Below are 18,803 nucleotides of genomic sequence, written 5' to 3' on the forward strand. Positions count from 1 at the left end.
TGCATGCTTCCTTCAGGGTGTTGCATTTACGGTGGCCAGCAGTGTATATATATATATATATATAAAAGTTATTCCCACTAAGGTTTCTTTTTGTGCAAAAAAAAATATTTAGTTCAAATTTTTGTCAATAGAGCATGCTGCACAAAAATAAATCCCTGGAAATATGAAAATTAGAGTAGAGTCCTATAAAATGCTGGGTGTAAAATTAACAGCTCATTTCTGAATTTTCCGGTACTTACACAAGATTTTCATTGTGATATTGGCGTCGGTGGATAAAGCACTGTTAGTGTAGCTGTTTTACCTCAGCCGCGAATGGTGGCTGAAGCTTTGCAAACGTTTTGGATCCTGAAGAGAAGAAACGTTTGTGTCCAATCAATTCCGTCAGACTTTCGCACAGCACCATCTATTGACATAAATGTGAACTATTTTTTTTCTGTACCAAAAAAATATCTTCCTTTGTGAGAATAATTTTTTCACAAAGCACATTCAAATATACAGATTCCTTCGATTTTCTATAAAGTTTTAAACTGTTTACGAATTTAAAGAATACCCTGTATGTACAAGTAGAAAAGAATCAATATATATATATATTTTCTAAAACGAATGTGATCACCAACCATTTCTATTGTTCTTAACTCAGATCATCTGCCAGTTGAAGTTCTTATAAATTGCACGATCCATGTACAACCTACACCTCCAAAAAGATAGACTGTAAAGCCAGTCGTGGCGCAGGCTCTGTCCCATGTGGATATAAGCCTTTTACCCCGATGGGTTAGACCACACAAAAAAAGCCTGAGTAGCGGGGTGGTAAGATGCTCGTCTGCTACAGTGAAGGTTGCTGTCACGGTCTTGGGTTTGAACCCAACGGAGGATATAAGTAAGTTATTTTCACTAACAAACTTGAGGCGACCACCAATAGACAGCGCATTCATTTCCAACCCATCTCATTAAAGACAGTAAATTGCAATATAGCAATATGGACCGAGTTGGTGTTTGGTGAAGTAATGCAGTAACCTAGCCAAAAAAGAGAGACTGGAAAAAATACCAATGTTTACTCTGACACATACCTGTACTCATTCCAAAGCAGGAAACAGAAGAGGAAGTGGAAACCCAGTTGAAAAAGATCACAAATGACACACAGGCATGCGCCGACGCTGCAACTTCTACTAAACTTAGAAGTCATAATCCACTAGCAATTCCATAATTTCTCAGAGGAAAGATAAGAGAGAAGAACAGATACAGGAAATTGTACCAGAAAACCAAAGATCCGCATTTTCACTCAGAGTACAATAGAAGGAAAACCAAAGCGCGAAGCCTTATCAGGAACTTCCTAAATGAGAGGTTCAATGAATGGGTCATGGACCCTAAGCCAGAAGATGGGAGCATGTACAACATCTATAGAAAAATGAACAAGAAATCCACCATGATTTCAGTGATCCACAGTAGATCCGAGGGACTGATTTGAGGATGAGCAGAAAGTAAATGAATTCACGGTGGATCTAGAACAGCAGTTTTCTCCAAATGACGTCTCGACTCCAGAACATCACTAGTGAATAAATCAAGTATTCAGAGAGTACTTGATGAACCCGCCTCTATTGGATCATGCAGTTTTGCCACAGACAAGCCCGGACGAGATAGCAAAAATCATATCCAAATTGAAGCCCCATAAAGCACCTGGCGTAGATGGCCTCACATCTAAAGCGGTAAAAATACCTACTGCAAATATCACCATATCTCTGACAAACATTTTCAATCTCATGCTAATTGTGGCTTATTTTCCCGCATATTGGAAAAATGCTATAATAAAATTAATTCCAAAACCTGGTCAACCTTCAGCAGTCGCATCATCGTATAGACCTATCGCTCTTCTTTCTCATCTGTCCAAGAGAGTGTTTGCTGCAAGACTGATTAAATTTACTAACGAATTTAAGTTAGGCCGAATGGAACAGTTCGATTTCAAGGGTCCGGACCTGCAGCACTGAACTACTCAGTAACCTGTTTAGCCCACAGTGTGGGGTGGTTCTGATCAGAAATCAGCCATAGGGTAAAAAAATCAGCTATAGGGTCAAGAGACCCATACTAGTTGGTACATTATAAGTTTATAATGAATAATAATGAACACAGTTACTTATTAGTGTACAAAATAACAATAAACTAATAAGGGAAAAAATAAAAATTAAAAAAAATTGTGCATTATATCAATAAAAAAGATAATCTCAATTCAGCCTTTAACTTGAAAAGATAAACCAAATTTTCTAATTAAAAATATTGCACTTATCAGTTTCCTGAACTTAGTTTGGGGGGACACAGTTAAGGGGTTCCTATCTTTACACTTATTTTAATTTAATTTTTATGGCCAAATACTGTGCAGAACGCTCATCTGGTATAAGAGCAACTGATAAATGGTTGAATTTAAGTAATGTTTCTATATGATTTCTTCCATATTTATAAAACTTATCAAGCTCATTTAGGTATTATAGCATAGTTATTAATTCATTGCATTTACCATAATATAAACTCTGTGAATTACAAAATTTGATTTTATTCCTCAACGGTGCAAAATCTACATGTGATGATCATACATTGCAGTAGATTGTAGGCAGGAAATTATGGTAATTTAAAACTTAAATTTTTTAAACATTGAAAAAATAATTGTATTGAGCCAGTATATAACTCTAATTTATCTCCAAGCTATCCTCTGTAAACTAAAATTTACAATGATTGAACACAGGATGTTGAAGCCACAAAAAGATGATCTCTTCCAATACAAAAAGCTCAAAATAAAGCTTACCATCTTGAATTAACACTTGAGTAAATCCAGATTAAATTGTGCTTCAGTTTTGTAAATTTTGTCTATATACTTTTCGGAAGACTAACAAAGTCAGAATAATTTATTATAGAGCTGTGAATTCAACTGTTTTGATAAACTGCATCGTAAGCAAATATCAAAATGAAAAATATGCTCTCGAATTATTATGTTTTAATTAAAATTTTCTGTTTTGTATATATATATATATAAGACTGTAGCTGATGCAATGATATCTGGGAATTTTGTGCCAGCAGATTTGAAGAAGGCTGAAAGAAAACTAGATTATAATATAACTGAACCAAATTATTTTATTCTGTATGGTGAGTACCATATTTCCATATTATTGCATCCATTTTCTTGGTTCTTTTAAAAACAGTATGATACTTATTGATTAAATGGACCACCAATAACACTGAACAACAACAAATTTTTACAAAATTTCTGCTTTGAACACCAAAATAGTCATTTCTTGTGTAATCTGGGGTGCTGAACACAAATTTGACCATTAAAAAAAAAGCTGAATTGGTTGTGGTTTTCTCTGAAATTGCACTTTTAAATACACATATAAAAATACAATGCATTGAAACACAACATAAGTATATAGAAAACAAAATAAATATATAGAAAATTCACAAATACATGTATATAAGAGGCACGATATCAATATACATAAAAACACAACTTAAATACATGAAAATGTGAATGTATTATAACACAATTCATTTATCAGCATCTGACACATACTTCATTTTGCATTTTGCTTGTATTGAACGTAAAAAGCATCTCTTACAATTGTCCAATGGTAGTCAGCCAGCATCGAGGTTGACCATTTTCTCAGGGGACAGTGTTCTATGGTCTCCTTACCACTTTTTCACCTAACAATAACATTCATAAAGTACTCCTTAATTGTTAACAAGGTAATATTTTTTGAAACAAGAGCCAATAACACCCTTTCATGTTGATATTCATGTTCAGCTGGTCAAAATAGTTTAGAATTGTATATTTTCATAGCTGAGGCAATTTCATTGTTGTCAAAAATATCCATGCCAGATTTCAGTAGAATTTATTTTTCAACTTTATTGTCTTAATCCTAGATAACTAAATTTAAATCAAAGTTGCTCAGTAACTAATAGGGGTCGTAGTCTATTAGATGAATGTTTAGTTATCTAGGGTGAAAAAAAATATTACAAAGGATGTCCATTGGATAAAAATATTTTGTTCTCGTCACTAAATACTAAAAATTTTTTTTTTAACCCCTTTAGCCATTAACCTGTCATCTGGCTGTGACGGAACAACATGTCATGCCGGTTTTCAGTTTATACCGAATATAATTAAACATTTCTGTTTAGAAAACAAATTAGTAATTACTTTAATCATTATTTATTTCATTGATGATTTTAAAAAACAGCAAAGAACATGATAAACTGTTTATTACGTTCACAGTTCTAATGCATTCATAAAAAATTTCTATCAAAAATATATTTTATTAACTTCAAACTTTCAAAAAAGGAAAAAAAAGGTATGCACCATCTTCATAAAAAGGGGCACAGTGGGTAGCACACGGCCAGATGACGGGTTAAACTTCGCAAAAAATATATGAAATATAACTTTGCGTGCGAGGAAGCATCTATTGTATGATGATAAAAGGGGGCACCCTGTGTGTATTTAATAAAAATTTATAAAAGTAATAGAACATTATATTTTAGTTCATTTTATTTCAAATTAGTGGAAGGGGATCGCCAAAAGGTTAAAGAAAAAGTCAAGTTCAGAGCAATAGAGGCAGCGAAAGCTAAACAGGAAGATACAGTAAGATATGTACTAGCAGTTTTTTTCTTCACAATATGTATATATATGCTGACAGTGCCATCTTAACTCATAGGCATGGCTTGGGGGCCTCAAATGCAGATGAGCCTCATGAAAATGAGATCTGGTTAAAATTTTTGAGAGTAAGCATGTTAATTGGCAGGCACAGTCATTTCTATCCAGATAAAGGAGCCTCAGAAAAATCACTTTGTCTCTTAAAACAGCCCTGTTTACGGGGTGAACACTCAAGTCTCTTGGTCGCAAATTATTAGTGAGCCGTTTATTCTAGAGACATACTTTCAATTAGAAAAGTAAATTAATGGCATGTGAACCTCAGATACGTCATTCATATTTCAAGGGTTTTTGCTAGTTAGTAAAATGATCAAATTAACTTTTTATTTGATCACCGTTTTTCCAAAAAAACCAAATTAGAAAGTTGTTCCCCTGTCTCTCCTGAATCTAGCAAACAACAAAAATACATATTTATAAGTACAATATTCGCTGAAGTATTTGAATTCAAAAATTACTGAAAATGAGAGAAAGAACCACATAGACTAATGGACAAGCTCATTATATGTTTAATATGCTGTTCTTTTCCTCCCTTTAAGAGATTTTTTTTTAAATTTCAATATTTCAGCAAATATTGCTCTTAAAAACAGATTTTTTTGGACTCAGGAGAGACTGGGCAACATCTTTCTAATCAGCTTTTTTAGAACAAGGCGACTGAATAAAAAGTTAATTTCTCTATTTAATAACTCTACAACCCCTTGCAATATAAATGACGTATCTGAGGTCTACATGTTATTTGGATACTTTTTTTCTAATTGGAAGTATGCCTGCAGGATCAACGGTTTGCCTGTAATTTGTGGCCAAGAGACTTGAGTGTTCACCCTGTACACACACTTATATACACCCATAAAGTTCTTGAACATCTATCTTGCCATACGGCAATTTCCAACCAGTGGAGTTCAGTGGGAAATGAAGGCTCCATCCATTGGTGGTCGCCCCAGGTTTGGTAGGTAAAGAACTTGCTTCTGAAGTTCTATGCCTGGATTCAAACCCATGCACCTTGATGGTAACCTTCATAGATGGAAGACGAGCCTTTTACCACTGCACCACTCTGGCAGTTTGCAAAGAAATATATACTAGGCGCATGTAGAGTTGAGTAGTAGTAAATACAAATGCAAGCACAAAGACCACAACAGACAAGTAGCCCAACAAGGTAGCTGAAAAAAGATTCCCAGAAAAGTTATGGATGTCAAATATAACTAAGATACAGCAACCCAATATAGAAGTATAGTATATATCTACATAGTTCAGGGATGTGATATACACTGCCGTTTAATGATTATGCATTGCAAGCATTTATCTTTCCTTAGAATTAAGACAGGAATATTGGCACTCAGTTGTAAAAATCTGTGAGAGATATGAAATAAAAACCAAAAAATCTCTATAGTTTAATTTATTTAGTGCAGATTATATTCTGCATTGCAAATAGCAAGAAATATTGAACTGTTAAATTTCTGTTAATGCTATATCAGTACATCTGCTGTATCGCAAAGCAGAAAATTATGAGACATGGGCAAAACTGACATGTGAGCGTCGCACTTAGCAATGAAAGCAGCACAAAGACACACGAGGCAAAAAGTTGCAATGTTAGATGCAGCATTTTTGTAACATTTTTTCTATCTTTTATGCTTTAAGATGCGTGAAATGGGCAAAGAAATCAAAGAAATGATCAGTGCTGTGCAAGAAGAAACCATGACAGATATTATGGTTGGTGAAAGTCCATTTATAGTGGCATCAAAAGATGGTTTCCAGATGACATTCATGAAGTGAGTTTATAAGTTTTTATCTTCAAATGAAACCTAAAAAATCTGTTTAAGCAAATAACGAGTTTTTCATCAGTGTAATTTTTTTTAGCTCTAAAATAATTTTCGGACTGATGGATACCACACTTTATATTTTGTCTTTGACTTTTATCTTTAAAATTTATTTAATTTTATTTACTCTATTTTTTTTCTACTTCTTTTGATTGCAATGTAGAAAGATGGTCTCTGAGCTTGATGGGAAAGAGATACAACAAGGAGATTCTTCTTTTATTTTGCCAAACATTTGCATGACTCTCAATGAGGATGACTGTAATCAAGGGAACACGTCTCTTGGAATTCAGGTACTATAATCAAAATGTAAAGAACGTAAGACTTTAGAAATTCCACTGAAGTGAAATTCCTACTAATTTTTACTACTAAATTTTCTACTAATGAAATTCCTGCTGATACTGTACATTAAATTTTTTTTTGACTTGAATATGTCTTTTGAATCATCTAATTATACTAGGTGCATTTGCAAAAAGTTGTGTTATGAAATAATTTAAACGCTTATGTTTCAAAATTTATTCAGTGTATATCAGTGCTTTTGATGTCTACAGGTAGATCTCGTTCAGGCAAATCTATGCATGTTGTGACATGTTATAACGAGGTGGCTGTTCAGAAATTAAAATCATGCAAACTGGAAGAAAATTAATGAAACAAAATAAACAAATCATCTTTATGTTATATAAAAATTATTAACTTTTAATATCTTTCTGCATTTTAGGCTGTTCGTTGGACTCAGCCATTGGAATCATATGGAAAAGGAGCATCAAATCTCAGTTCTGATTCTAATGTTCTCCAGATAGAACTCACGAACAGGGTTGGTAATTCTACTATTGCTGTTGAAAATTCCAAAGAACCCTTCATGATATGCATTCCTCATGGTACAAAAACCAAGGCTGGACCAGAGATGGATTACATTGTTCCAAAATTTGAGAATGAAAACGATATATTGGTTTATCATGAATTGATGATTGAATCAGCAAGTTTAGCTGTGAATATTCAATTGAAACCTGATGACACAAATTCTCCACTTGTTGTGTTTTACAAATATGGAAATCGGTCTGCTCTCAATGACTATGACAATGTGTACCCATATGTTTTTGATGACTCCACACCAGAAGGTATGGGCTAATTATTTAACTTTTTATCATTTTTATTTTTATTTATTTTTCATTTATTTTAGTTTCATTTTTCAAATATGGCTCTTTAATTTATACTGCTTTGCTTTTTTACATATAAGACCATTATTAGCAATTTATTTTTATTGTCCATTGCATGTGGCGCCTTTTGCAAATCTAATTTTTTTGCTTTTATTGCCTACTCATTTTACTTAATCATGAGAAAATTGTTTCATTAACCACTTTACGATCAAGAACGCAATATTGTGTCCAAACGCCAGTGGAATAAATTGAAACAAGTTCACTTTGTTTTCTTTCCTCTCTCCTCATCCTCGCTAAGCTTTGTTATAACCCTATAATTATTTTTTCTGCTTCATTTTTCCTATACCCTGATAGTGATTTTTTTCCCACGTATGATGTATTTTTCTACTATATACATATAAAAGGGAAAGAGAGCAGGTGGGGCAAGGGTGAAGAGAGAAATCTACTTTGTACCTACACCCATATCAACTTATCCATTATATGGTTTTACTCTTTCATTTGTTTTTTTTCTTTATTTTCTCTTCTATTTTTTTTCCTTTTTCTTTTTCTCTTTTTCTTAACATGCAGTTATGTTAAGACAATAAGGTTACCATATTTATTGCTGATTCTTCAAATAGTTGGCATTTTCATTCGAATCTAGTGGCAATCACTTGTAAGTGAAGGGATTTAAGAATAATCCTGATTTAAATTATCTTTCTACTAATTTTTTTTTTGTTATTTTGCAATTCATAGTTTTTCCTTGGTTTTTTATAAATAATTAATCAAAATATAAGCATACGCAGTGAAACCTCCCTTAATGTCGCCTCTGAACAATGGTCACATTTTTCTGAGGATAGAACACATTCCATTAGATTAGTATTAAGTGCTGCTGTATGGTCATTTGCTTGGTCATAGCGACAGACTCGCATCGGCTACACAGTTGATGAAGTTATTTCCTGTGCTTCCCAACTTCAAAGCATGAATAAGAGCTGATCTCTCCATTAAAAAGTCTCACCGCAAAAAGCAACAGACCTACAATGGTACAAATATTTAATCATTTCATTACACTCGTAGTTTGAAAAATAGATGGCAGCCCTAAAATAATTCATGCACAACACTAGATATGCATTGAAACTGTTAGATACACAAGCACACACACACTTCTCACACATCTTATTAAGTAGTTAATTGCCCATGGCGATAGACTGAAATAGTGTTCAGCCTGAAATTAAATAAAGATTGACATTAAGGTCAACCTCTCTCTGAACAACGATTTCTGACTGATGGCCACTTTTGGACGTGAAGGTGAGAGAAAAATTATGAATATCATAGGAAAATAGTCTTCCATATTTGCTCTGAACGAGTTTTTTCCCCTTCAACCCAATGAACATAAAAATGAGCTTGGATTCTTTCCTATTTCATAGGGGGCGACTAGAGACAAAATGTTCACTTGTGCAAGGCATTGTTTCGGCTTCGCTTCAGTGTATAAGCATCATCAGTGAAAATGACCACGAAAACTCCCAACTAGATGAAATGTATCACAAAAAAGTAGTTTTCTCCATGAATCATTCTATTTAGTACATTCATAGTTTGAATTTCACAGATAAAAAAAAATTTTTTTTCCTTTACCTCTGATTTGACACCACTCTTACATTGGCCAAGTTACACAGCCCTATATTCGACCCCTGCTACGCCAATTTTGATTTCCAAAATGCTGTCCACAGCCTTGACTTTCACAAGTAACTCAGTTGCTAACTAGTGCACAATATCTTCATGTTAAATTCATGCATTTCCAATGAAAAATAAACATCAGGTGCTGCAAACAGCTTCTTCCATTGTTTCAGTTTTACATAAAATCAAAAACACAATTTTTTTTCCTCAGAAATACCAAACCCCTTGACAACAGCAACCTGAAATAAGAGCTACGTTTTCTCGATTCTGTTTGTAGCTGTTGTTGGGAGGTTTCACTGATATTACCAATTCACCCTTTGTCATAATACAGGGTGTCTCGTAAATAGAGGTACAAAATTTAATGGGAGGTAAAGAACATAGAAAGGATTGAGAATTGCATAGAACCCATTATTGGAAACTTCATTGTACGTCTCTAGGAGACGCTGTTATGACAATGCTGGAGGAGAAATATGTGATTTTTGCTCATTCAAATGATAGGTGCCATAACAGGAGCATGCAACGATATACAAACAGGGTTCCGGTTATGGGTTCCTATGCAATTTTCAATCGTTTTGATAATCTCTACCTCCCCTTAAAGTTTGTAACTCTATTTATGATAGATACCCTGCAAAGAAATTGATATTGTAAGTTGTGTGAATAATATTTTTTGTACAAAAATTAAATTTTGAAGAATATAGGCTTTCATGATGGTTGTCATGGTAAAACTATGTTCAGTCAACGGGAAATTTGACTTCAAAACATTTCTTTTTTTTGACATTGCAGTCAATAGTTTTGGGCTCTCAGTAGACGCAATAAAAGAAGTTAGTTTTCTGTAGTTTTCAAGGTGCTAAATGAGAGCAGGCAGACAATCAACACAAAACTTTGCACAAAAATGTAGGCATCTGTCGCTTTATTTTCCAATATGGAAGACAAATGACAGCACAAAACATGCATGACTCTGACATCATATATAAGGACATACAAATACATACAACAAATACAACAACCATCTTTAGGTTAGGCACACAATACATAAATATACACAGCTTTTTCCGCCATGCACCAGCTCATTACAAGTATCCCAAAAGAATGTTTACTAGTTGCATGTATGGTTCAGTGGTGGTAGGAGAGATTAGAAGCAGAGAAAATGTGATCTCTGCTGTTCAGAGATGACAATAGTTGCAGACAAAATATTTAGCAATGAAATTTCTCTAGACCATAGATCCTTAGCCTCAAATCATCATTTTGTCATAAAAACTATTTTTTTTTTAGCAAGAAAACTGGTTTTGGTAAAATTTTTTACATTATGTAGAGTAAGGAGAATGTGAAGAATTCAGATCCTTCCTAAATTTTTTTCTCAAGACAAAGAGCGAAACTGTGTCGCTATCTGCTGTTCATTTCATATGAAGTACGAAAGCCTGGATAACCAAGCGGAGATCGAGATGTAGTTTGGAAAGAAAATTCACATTCCTCTGTGGAGAATTGAACCACCAATCTCTCACTGTTCGGGCGAGTGTTCTAACCATTGAATTAAAGAGGACAGACATTTTCCTTCCTTAGGGCATATGTATGAATGCTGAATGGGACTGCGCATGGACAGCCTCCTAGTCCAGCTAATTGCTCTTATGATGTTAGCCCCCGATGGCGACATATAGAGCGAAACGATGTCACTCTCTGCTGTTCATACGAAGTACAAAAGCCTGGATAACCAATTGGAGATTGAGAGGGCTAACGTCGTAAGAGCTATTAGCTGGGCTAGGAGGCTGTCCATGTGTAGTCTCATTCAGCATTCATACATATGCCCTAAGGAAGGAAAATGTATTTTCTCTGTAGTTCAATGGTTATAACACTCGCCCGGACTGTGAGAGATTAGTGGTTTGATTCCCCACAGAGGAATGTGAATTTTCTTTCCGAACTATATTTTTATTTACTGTATAAAAAAAGCCTGGTTTCAAATGTCAAGTGGCAATCTTAGTGAACTAAAAACTGTCAAACTCTCTTGAGTTTTGCTCAAAATCATTGAGAGAATTTTTTTGCTTTGCTTCTTGATTCAGGTGTACATGAGCATCTTATTCTTTCGAAGATTTTTGCCGGTGAAGGAGGCAAGTTACTTTACGTTGCAGTTGGTGAATTTTCTGAAAACTTTGATTCCAAGTCATACTTTGAGAAGCCACAGAAACCAAACCTTACTATTGCTGACATGACAAACACGTTCACTACCAACTACTCCATAAAAATCTCAACTACTGGTTGTTATTACTTTGATGAAAGTGAAGAACGATGGACTTCTGATGGATGTGCGGTAAATTGTTTTTTCTTTAATTATACTTTTGCAAACTAGATCAAAATATATTAGTTATAAAAACAATAACTTTTTTTTTTCAAAGAACATTCATGAATCAAATTAACTGAAAAAAAATTTTTAATTCTTAAAATATTTTGCAGCTATTGCTCTTTCTTGCCTTTTGATCATGTACCTTTGTTGCCATCCTGAAAATATTGATTGTATAAATCAAATAAGCCTTGGGCCCTTCTCACCCAGGGTTCTTCAACCTTTCAGGCCAAATCAAAACATCCCATGAAGTCCCTGGGCCACCAACTCATGCAATTTAGTGACTTCTTAATAGAAGGGGCCAATTGGACCCTGAGTTAAACTGGGACAAAAATTAATTGAAGACTTTTATTTATTCTGAAATTATATTTCTTTTATTATCAATTTTTATTGGTGCTGAAATAATTTTTTTTCACTAATTCTGAGAAAGTTTTTGATTATTTATTCATTAAATTAATTTATTTTGATATTAATTAGAATCTGAAATCACTTTAAATGATTCTGAAATTATTTATTTTGGTAATTCTGAAATTATTTATTTTGGTAATTCTGAAATTATTTATTTTGGTAATTCTGAAATTATTTTCCTTTTCAATATATCTTGAAAGTATTTTAATAATTATGCAATTATTCTTTTATTAATCGTAAAGAATTTCTATCAGAAATTATAAAACTATTTCTCTCACTGATTTATAAACTGGGTTTTTCTTCACTGATTCTGAAATTATTTGTTTAAAAAATTCTATAATTATTTCATTCATTTATTCTAGAATTAATCGTTTTTCAATGTTTTCAACCATTTTCTAAAATTGATCAGCAGACCATGACAAAAAACTGAGAGCCAAATGTGGCCTGCAGGCGTGGAATTAAAGACCCCTGTTCTAACCTCTCATTAGGCCTCAGCTCATCATGACGACCCTAACAGAGTTTGGTGTTACCCCCAGGAATGGTGACACACACACTTTTGGGAACCGCTGCTGTGGGGGGCTATGTGATTGAGAGGATGGGCTCATTCTCAAAACTCATCCACTAAATTTGGTTTTCTGTAATTCTTGACCTCAAGCTGCAAATGCTAGCAGGCTTTTCCCATAAAAGAAATCTGCTACACCGATAGAGGCCCGATACCGACACTGTTATAAGCCTTCACGACGACGACATACGTGGAAGCCCTTTGAAGTCCATGGAGTAGATACTCCTGGTGTCCTGGTGCTTCAAGCACTTATCCGCTTCCAAAGTCCTGTACGTGAAAGTCGTCTTTGAGCTCTTTCTTCTGTAGCCGACGTAATAACCCTTCAGAGGCGCTGACCAATTGCGGCCTTGTGGACACTAAAAATAATAAAGTACCCATTTATAGTCAATATTATAACTCAGGTTATTAACAATAATTTTCTTTTCCTTTCTTTACAGGCAGCAGACATTAAACATCCTAAAATATATTCACTCATGGTTGTTCCAAAATATGGGTAGCAACACCTATTCTATAATACACGTTTTTGGACGTATAAATATTTAGGATACTAATAATTATTGCAAAGAGCACTGCATGGCAGCAACATGGTGGGGGAAGTGTCTAGAATCTGATTGCCGAATCAGGAAGGGAACCCTTTTTGCAATAAGTACTACGTGGGGGGAAGCACCAAGATAGGCTGGGTGTGTCGTCAGGGACCACCAACCTGTTCGATTGAGCAAATTTTTGTTTCTAGTTGCAGCTGTGGTACTTTGTAACCATTCCTCTGCGGGACATATGAACTGATGCAGTGTTTCTCAACCTGAGTTCGAGGACCTGATATGAAATGTCTGAAAAAATTTGATGGACCACAATCCAGAGTCGGAACTGAAAGGGGGGGGGCAACTGCCCTAGGCAGAAAAATGTAGAAGGCTGCAGTTTTTGGTGGGAACAAAGAACATTGTTATAAAATTGTCAAATTTTGAAGTTGGGGGGGGGGTGGCAAAAATCCTGCTAAAAACTTATAGCATGATGGTGTCTCATATTTTACTGGGCTATGGGGAACGGCCACATTTTATACGGTTGTAATGTTTTTTCCAACAAAGCTTATTTGAATTTGTAATGCTTTCTAAACTCGTGAAGTGAAGTTAATTTTTATAGCTTATAAATCATCTTTTAATAATAAATGTAGAACTACATTTCAATTCACAGTGATTTCCAGTGTCCTTCATTTCTTAATCATTTATAATTTTTTGGCAATTTATGGTCACTAAGTCAAAACCAAAGTTTTTACTGCCCTTTATTTCAACAATTTTTGCAACAATAAGAAAATCTGTTGCAATTTGCACTTTTTGGCTGCAATTAGTCATATCCTGTATTTGGGGTTGCAATTTCCTGCATTTTCTTTGATGAGATATTGTGACACAAAGTATGAAGCTATAATTTTTATTTTAACCCGTAAGGATGTTACTAGTATCAATTACAACAATTGAACAATTTTATGATTGATATTTGGAAGTAAATTATCAAGCCTGCCTGCAGACCACCTTTGTGATCATCAAGGGCCACTTCTGGTCCGCGGACCATAAGTTGAGAAAAGCTGAACTAATGAATTGATATGTACCAAAGAGTTTTGAATTTCCTTGTATATAGACTTTTGCTGTTTTTTTTTATAATGAGATTTAAATTTTTATTTTAGGTGGAATCAGTGACTGATTTGGTGACATGTTGTGAGTGTAATCACTTGACATCATTTGGCAGTGGGTTCTTCCTTCCTCCCAATCAAATAGACTTCAGTTACGTGCTTGCAAATGCCCGTTTTCAGGAAAATAATGCTATTTACATCACCTTGATTGTCATTTTTTGTCTTTTCGTATTATGTCTGATATTTGCTCACTGGAGAGATAGGAAGGACGTAGAAAAGGTGAGTTTTTTGACAATATTTCATGGCAGATGGGGGAAAAAAAAGTCCATTGAGTTTTTTAGTCAATGTGGAATTGGTTGTAACATATACATTATATCAATACAACACATAATTCAATTAGCTAGTAGAAAGTGAAGTTGAAAAAAAATCATAGAGAATAATGTGTCATTTTTTCAGTTGGGAGCTACGCCATTACCTGATAATGAACCAAGTGACAAGTACCTATATGAGATTCTAGTCTTTACTGGACACCAAAGAAATGCTGGAACTAAATCAAATGTGAGTTTCTTGTCAAGTGTTATCAAGATCTAGTCAAGTGTTTTTCCAACATTCATGCATCTAGGCACACACACATGCATTTTTTATGGCAGATGTTGCACATGTCTAGATTTATCATCAAAAATGCTATTTCATGAAGTACTAACTGTTACCTGTGGCTTTGTGCACGTGGATTTGGTAATCTCAAAATTCCCCTGTTAAGACCCCCTTAGGTGTTGAATTTTGAAAAATATCTTCTGAGTGAGCCCCTACTTTAATAAAACTAATGACCAAATTTCATACTTATAGCTTCAGTGGTTTGCGCTCCTCGATCATGAATCAGTCTGTCAGGACATGTTACTTTATATGTATAGATAATATAGCAAATTTGTTTAACATTCCTGAGTGTCAAAGAAGTCTGGTGCCATTTTGAGGACTACTGGTTTCATCCAACACAATGGATTGACATAATTATGGATATTTTATTCATTTGAAAAGCATAATTATATTAGCAATGACCCAACTTATGTCCCTCTTGACTTATATCAACCTGCAGTTACTGTGTCTCTTCCTAAAAATGTATTTTTTTCCATTTGATGCATTTTGAACAAAGCTTGAAGCATTTGTAGACAAAAAGTTTTTCTGACAAAGTTGCATACAAAAAAAAGACGAATAGGTGAGAACAATAAAGAGAATCTTTTGTCTCCTCCTGAGTAGCGAGTGGTATTACTATTGGGAAAAGTTTACCTAAACTTACATCTTTTTTTACTTATGTCATCAGTCTTAGAATGAATTATATCACTGTACTGATGCGAACACTTACAATTTAATATCCTGTGAACTGTTGCTTGCATTTCTGTTCAACTTCTGCAACTTGTTTTTCAGGTTTATTTCATTGTTTCTGGAGAGGATGATGAAACAGATGTTAGAACTCTATCAGACACCAAGAGACCAGTTTTACAAACTGGTTCGATTGATTCTTTTGCTATGGCTGTTCCTAGGTAAGTCAATATCTGAGATTAACAACTAATGTTTAAATTTGCGATATTGGATAGACTCTAGAAGGGAATGATGTCTTAATCTTTTATGTATGTTTTCAGAGTGAAAATCTATGTTGATAGTTTAACTCTAGATAGGTATAGATAGGAAGTTACAATTCTTTTTGATTTAGCTATACTCTCCCCAAGATGTTTTACGCACTGATAATGTATTAATTATCTGATATGACAGCCACATTCAATTTATGGAAGTGAGTTGCAGAGATAAAGGCAGTGCCATTATCCAAAAGAGAATTTTTACTTCTAATCTGTACTCCACCCAGGCTCTGTTGACAATAATCAATTTTAGCCATTGTCCCAGTTAAAGGGTTAGATAGTGTCGGGGAACTTTATTTTCTGTGTACATAAAATACATACATAAAAAAGAAAGTAAAAAAAAACAACTTGCAGCACATAGAGTTTACTAAAGAAAATTAAGACAAAAAAAAAATTATTTACAAATATATACAACTCGAATTGCAGAGGATTCCAGCAAGTCAGTGAGTGAGTTCCATTTGGAAAACAAGATATATACAATTTAAATTCTGGGTGATTCTCCAGTGGGTCAATGAGCTATGCATGGAATATAAAGCAGATGACAGAAAAAGAGAGGCGAAAAAACAACAATAATAAAGGGGAGAAGCTAAACTGTATTAATGAGCGTTCGCTGGGGAGCCTTCAGCACAGGACTTGCTTGGGTCCAACTTAATCAGGAGATGTGTGCAATCAGTATGAGTTGAATGAGTCTGATTCTTCGACAAATCGTTGATGTTTTCCTACCAGCCTGGCTGAGCATCTTAGCTCCACAGCAACGGTGTGGGTAGAACGCCCCCCCCCCCCCACCTTCATCTAGGTCTGGACGACTATCTTTTTCTGGGTGGTCTTGCAGGAATCTGACAAGCCTGACCAGTTTTCTTGTTGGTTCCAGTCTTTTTAATGTATTGGCCATGTTGTTTCTATGGCTTCCGAGGGAGCTCTTAAGTGGAATTCTTTGTTATGTTGACAAGATGTAGTGTAGTAAAATTATGTTCCACCACAGAGCATTAGACCTTCTGTGAGGTTAGCAGAGAACACGCCGTGTCCAGTAATGAACATAACCAGTTCTCTGCTGATGGTGGTTTTAACTCAATGCAGGATCTTGTGTGTGTGGACCTTCCTGAAGCCTCAACGTCATCCCAAACTACCTGCCAATTCATCATCAAGTCACCCTATAGCCTGGCTTTGGCAGCAGATGCTGGCAAGCAGATTTCGTTTGTGATGCTACCATTCTTTGTGGCTTTCTTTGTGTAGCAACCGTCTCCTCATTGCCATACAAACCCGCATTCATATTTTTCCATGATATGTTGATGTTCGGGTGTCTGTGGAGCAATGTTCTTATTTTCCAGGCTGTCTGGTGTATTGTTTGGGTGTTCTGGATGGCCATGATTGTTGTTAAATTCCAAACATTTCTTGCTGCTCTCAGTCTGCAATTTAGTAACTAAACAAAGAAAATTTTAGGAACCAATACCAATTTTTTCAGTTGCCATGGTGCCCTGGCGTTTGTCCAACCCCGTTTTCATGTATGGTGATTCACTACAATAAATTACTGCATCTTATTCCAAGCCGCCATTCATAATGTCTTTCTCCCATTATATATAAAATTCATTAATCATGTTCTAATTTATAAACATGCACAGGTGTTTGGGCCAGTTGAACTATTTGAGGATCTGGCATGATAATTCTGGAAAAGGAAAGCTTGCTTCTTGGAATGTAAATTTTGTGATAGTCAGAGATGTTCAAACTGGACATAAGTTTGAGTTCATCATCAACAGGTGGCTTGCAGTAGAAGAAGATGATGGCATGGTAAAATGTTTTTATTTCATTCTTTTTAATCCACTTTGTTTGGTGATTTGCCTGTTGTAGCCTTAGATTTTGTATTCAAAGATGCTATGGAAAGTAAATGTATCATGATTTCTCTCTCTCATTAATCAAGTCCAGAGCATTTATAGCTATGCTATTAAGTTATATAACGCTAATACCACTACTTAACTATACATGAACCTCGTAAACATTCCTCTTGGGGAATTTCTAACCAGTTGGTTCATACCAAAACATGTCTTCTGAGTGGTCCTAAAATATTTATGAAGTCAGAGTTATGCATGCTTCATGTTCCAATGGTGCTGCCATCTGTCTTCCATATTCAAAGTGAAAATTGCAGATTTCCTGAATTTGCTTGTATTATGTAAGTATCATGATGAAGGTTTAGAGCCTCCACATTCTTATTTCTCTTATTATGTTTTTCACATGAATCTTGATACATTCTGTACTGAAGCACAAGATGATCATGTGACCAGATGCCCCTTGTGAAGGGTCCAAAGGACAATGTGTGTGTGAGAATATTCAGTCATTCTCCAGCTGTCACACAAAAAAAGATCACCCACGTCATCTTTCAATCTCATGTAAATACAACTGCACATATCACATAATTGACACATACTCTCAAAAATATCTCTTTTCAACACAGTTAGATGCATCACTGTCCAACACCATATCAAAGGCATGCCCGCTCTCTGCAAAGAGTCTTTTTCACACTTGATAAGATAAACTATATGATACTATAAACAGCCTCTATCTTGAATCACCATTTAAATTTAAGATTAACCATTTAAATAAAGATTTTATCCTTGTTCGAAATGAAAAAATATACAAGGTAATTGACATTTATAATATATTTAATTCTGCATATTTTTTTTATAGAATTTGTAAATCATCTATGATTAGTATATGATTTATGTTAATATCTTGATTTATGTTAATATTTGGTTGTGAAAAACTGCAAAAGAAAACACTAGGAACAGGGCCAAAACTAGGAGGAGCATTTCTTCTACATGGCAAGGGGCATTAAAATACCACTTTGCCCAGGTGACAAAGTATCTAGTTATGGTCCTGGCTAGGAAGATATCAGATCTAATAATCTGGAGAAAGTTTATAGCTGTATGTAATTTTGTACTGAATATTTTTTTAATTT

The 18,803-nt window shown here is 34.6% G+C and overlaps 1 protein-coding gene across 1 annotated transcript in view; it reads left to right on the forward strand.

Annotated features, from left to right (window-relative positions):
- LOC149065915 (polycystin-1-like protein 2) overlaps positions 1-18,803 on the forward strand; it is a 34,539-nt gene that overhangs the window by 6,870 nt on the left and 8,866 nt on the right. Inside the window, exons 6-15 of the mRNA XM_089253374.1 lie at positions 3,021-3,129; positions 4,536-4,615; positions 6,317-6,447; positions 6,659-6,785; positions 7,211-7,610; positions 11,354-11,601; positions 14,277-14,501; positions 14,679-14,780; positions 15,645-15,760; positions 17,473-17,638. Of these exons, the coding sequence (XP_089109500.1) occupies positions 3,021-3,129; positions 4,536-4,615; positions 6,317-6,447; positions 6,659-6,785; positions 7,211-7,610; positions 11,354-11,601; positions 14,277-14,501; positions 14,679-14,780; positions 15,645-15,760; positions 17,473-17,638 (1,704 nt within the window). The remainder of the gene's footprint in view (positions 1-3,020; positions 3,130-4,535; positions 4,616-6,316; positions 6,448-6,658; positions 6,786-7,210; positions 7,611-11,353; positions 11,602-14,276; positions 14,502-14,678; positions 14,781-15,644; positions 15,761-17,472; positions 17,639-18,803) is intronic.

The sequence above is a fragment of the Pholcus phalangioides genome, unplaced genomic scaffold (assembly GCF_987345545.1).
Source record: "Pholcus phalangioides strain wild (caught in Gottingen) unplaced genomic scaffold, Ppha-v1.0 ptg000037l_1, whole genome shotgun sequence".
Classification (NCBI taxonomy): Eukaryota; Metazoa; Arthropoda; class Arachnida; order Araneae; family Pholcidae; genus Pholcus; species Pholcus phalangioides.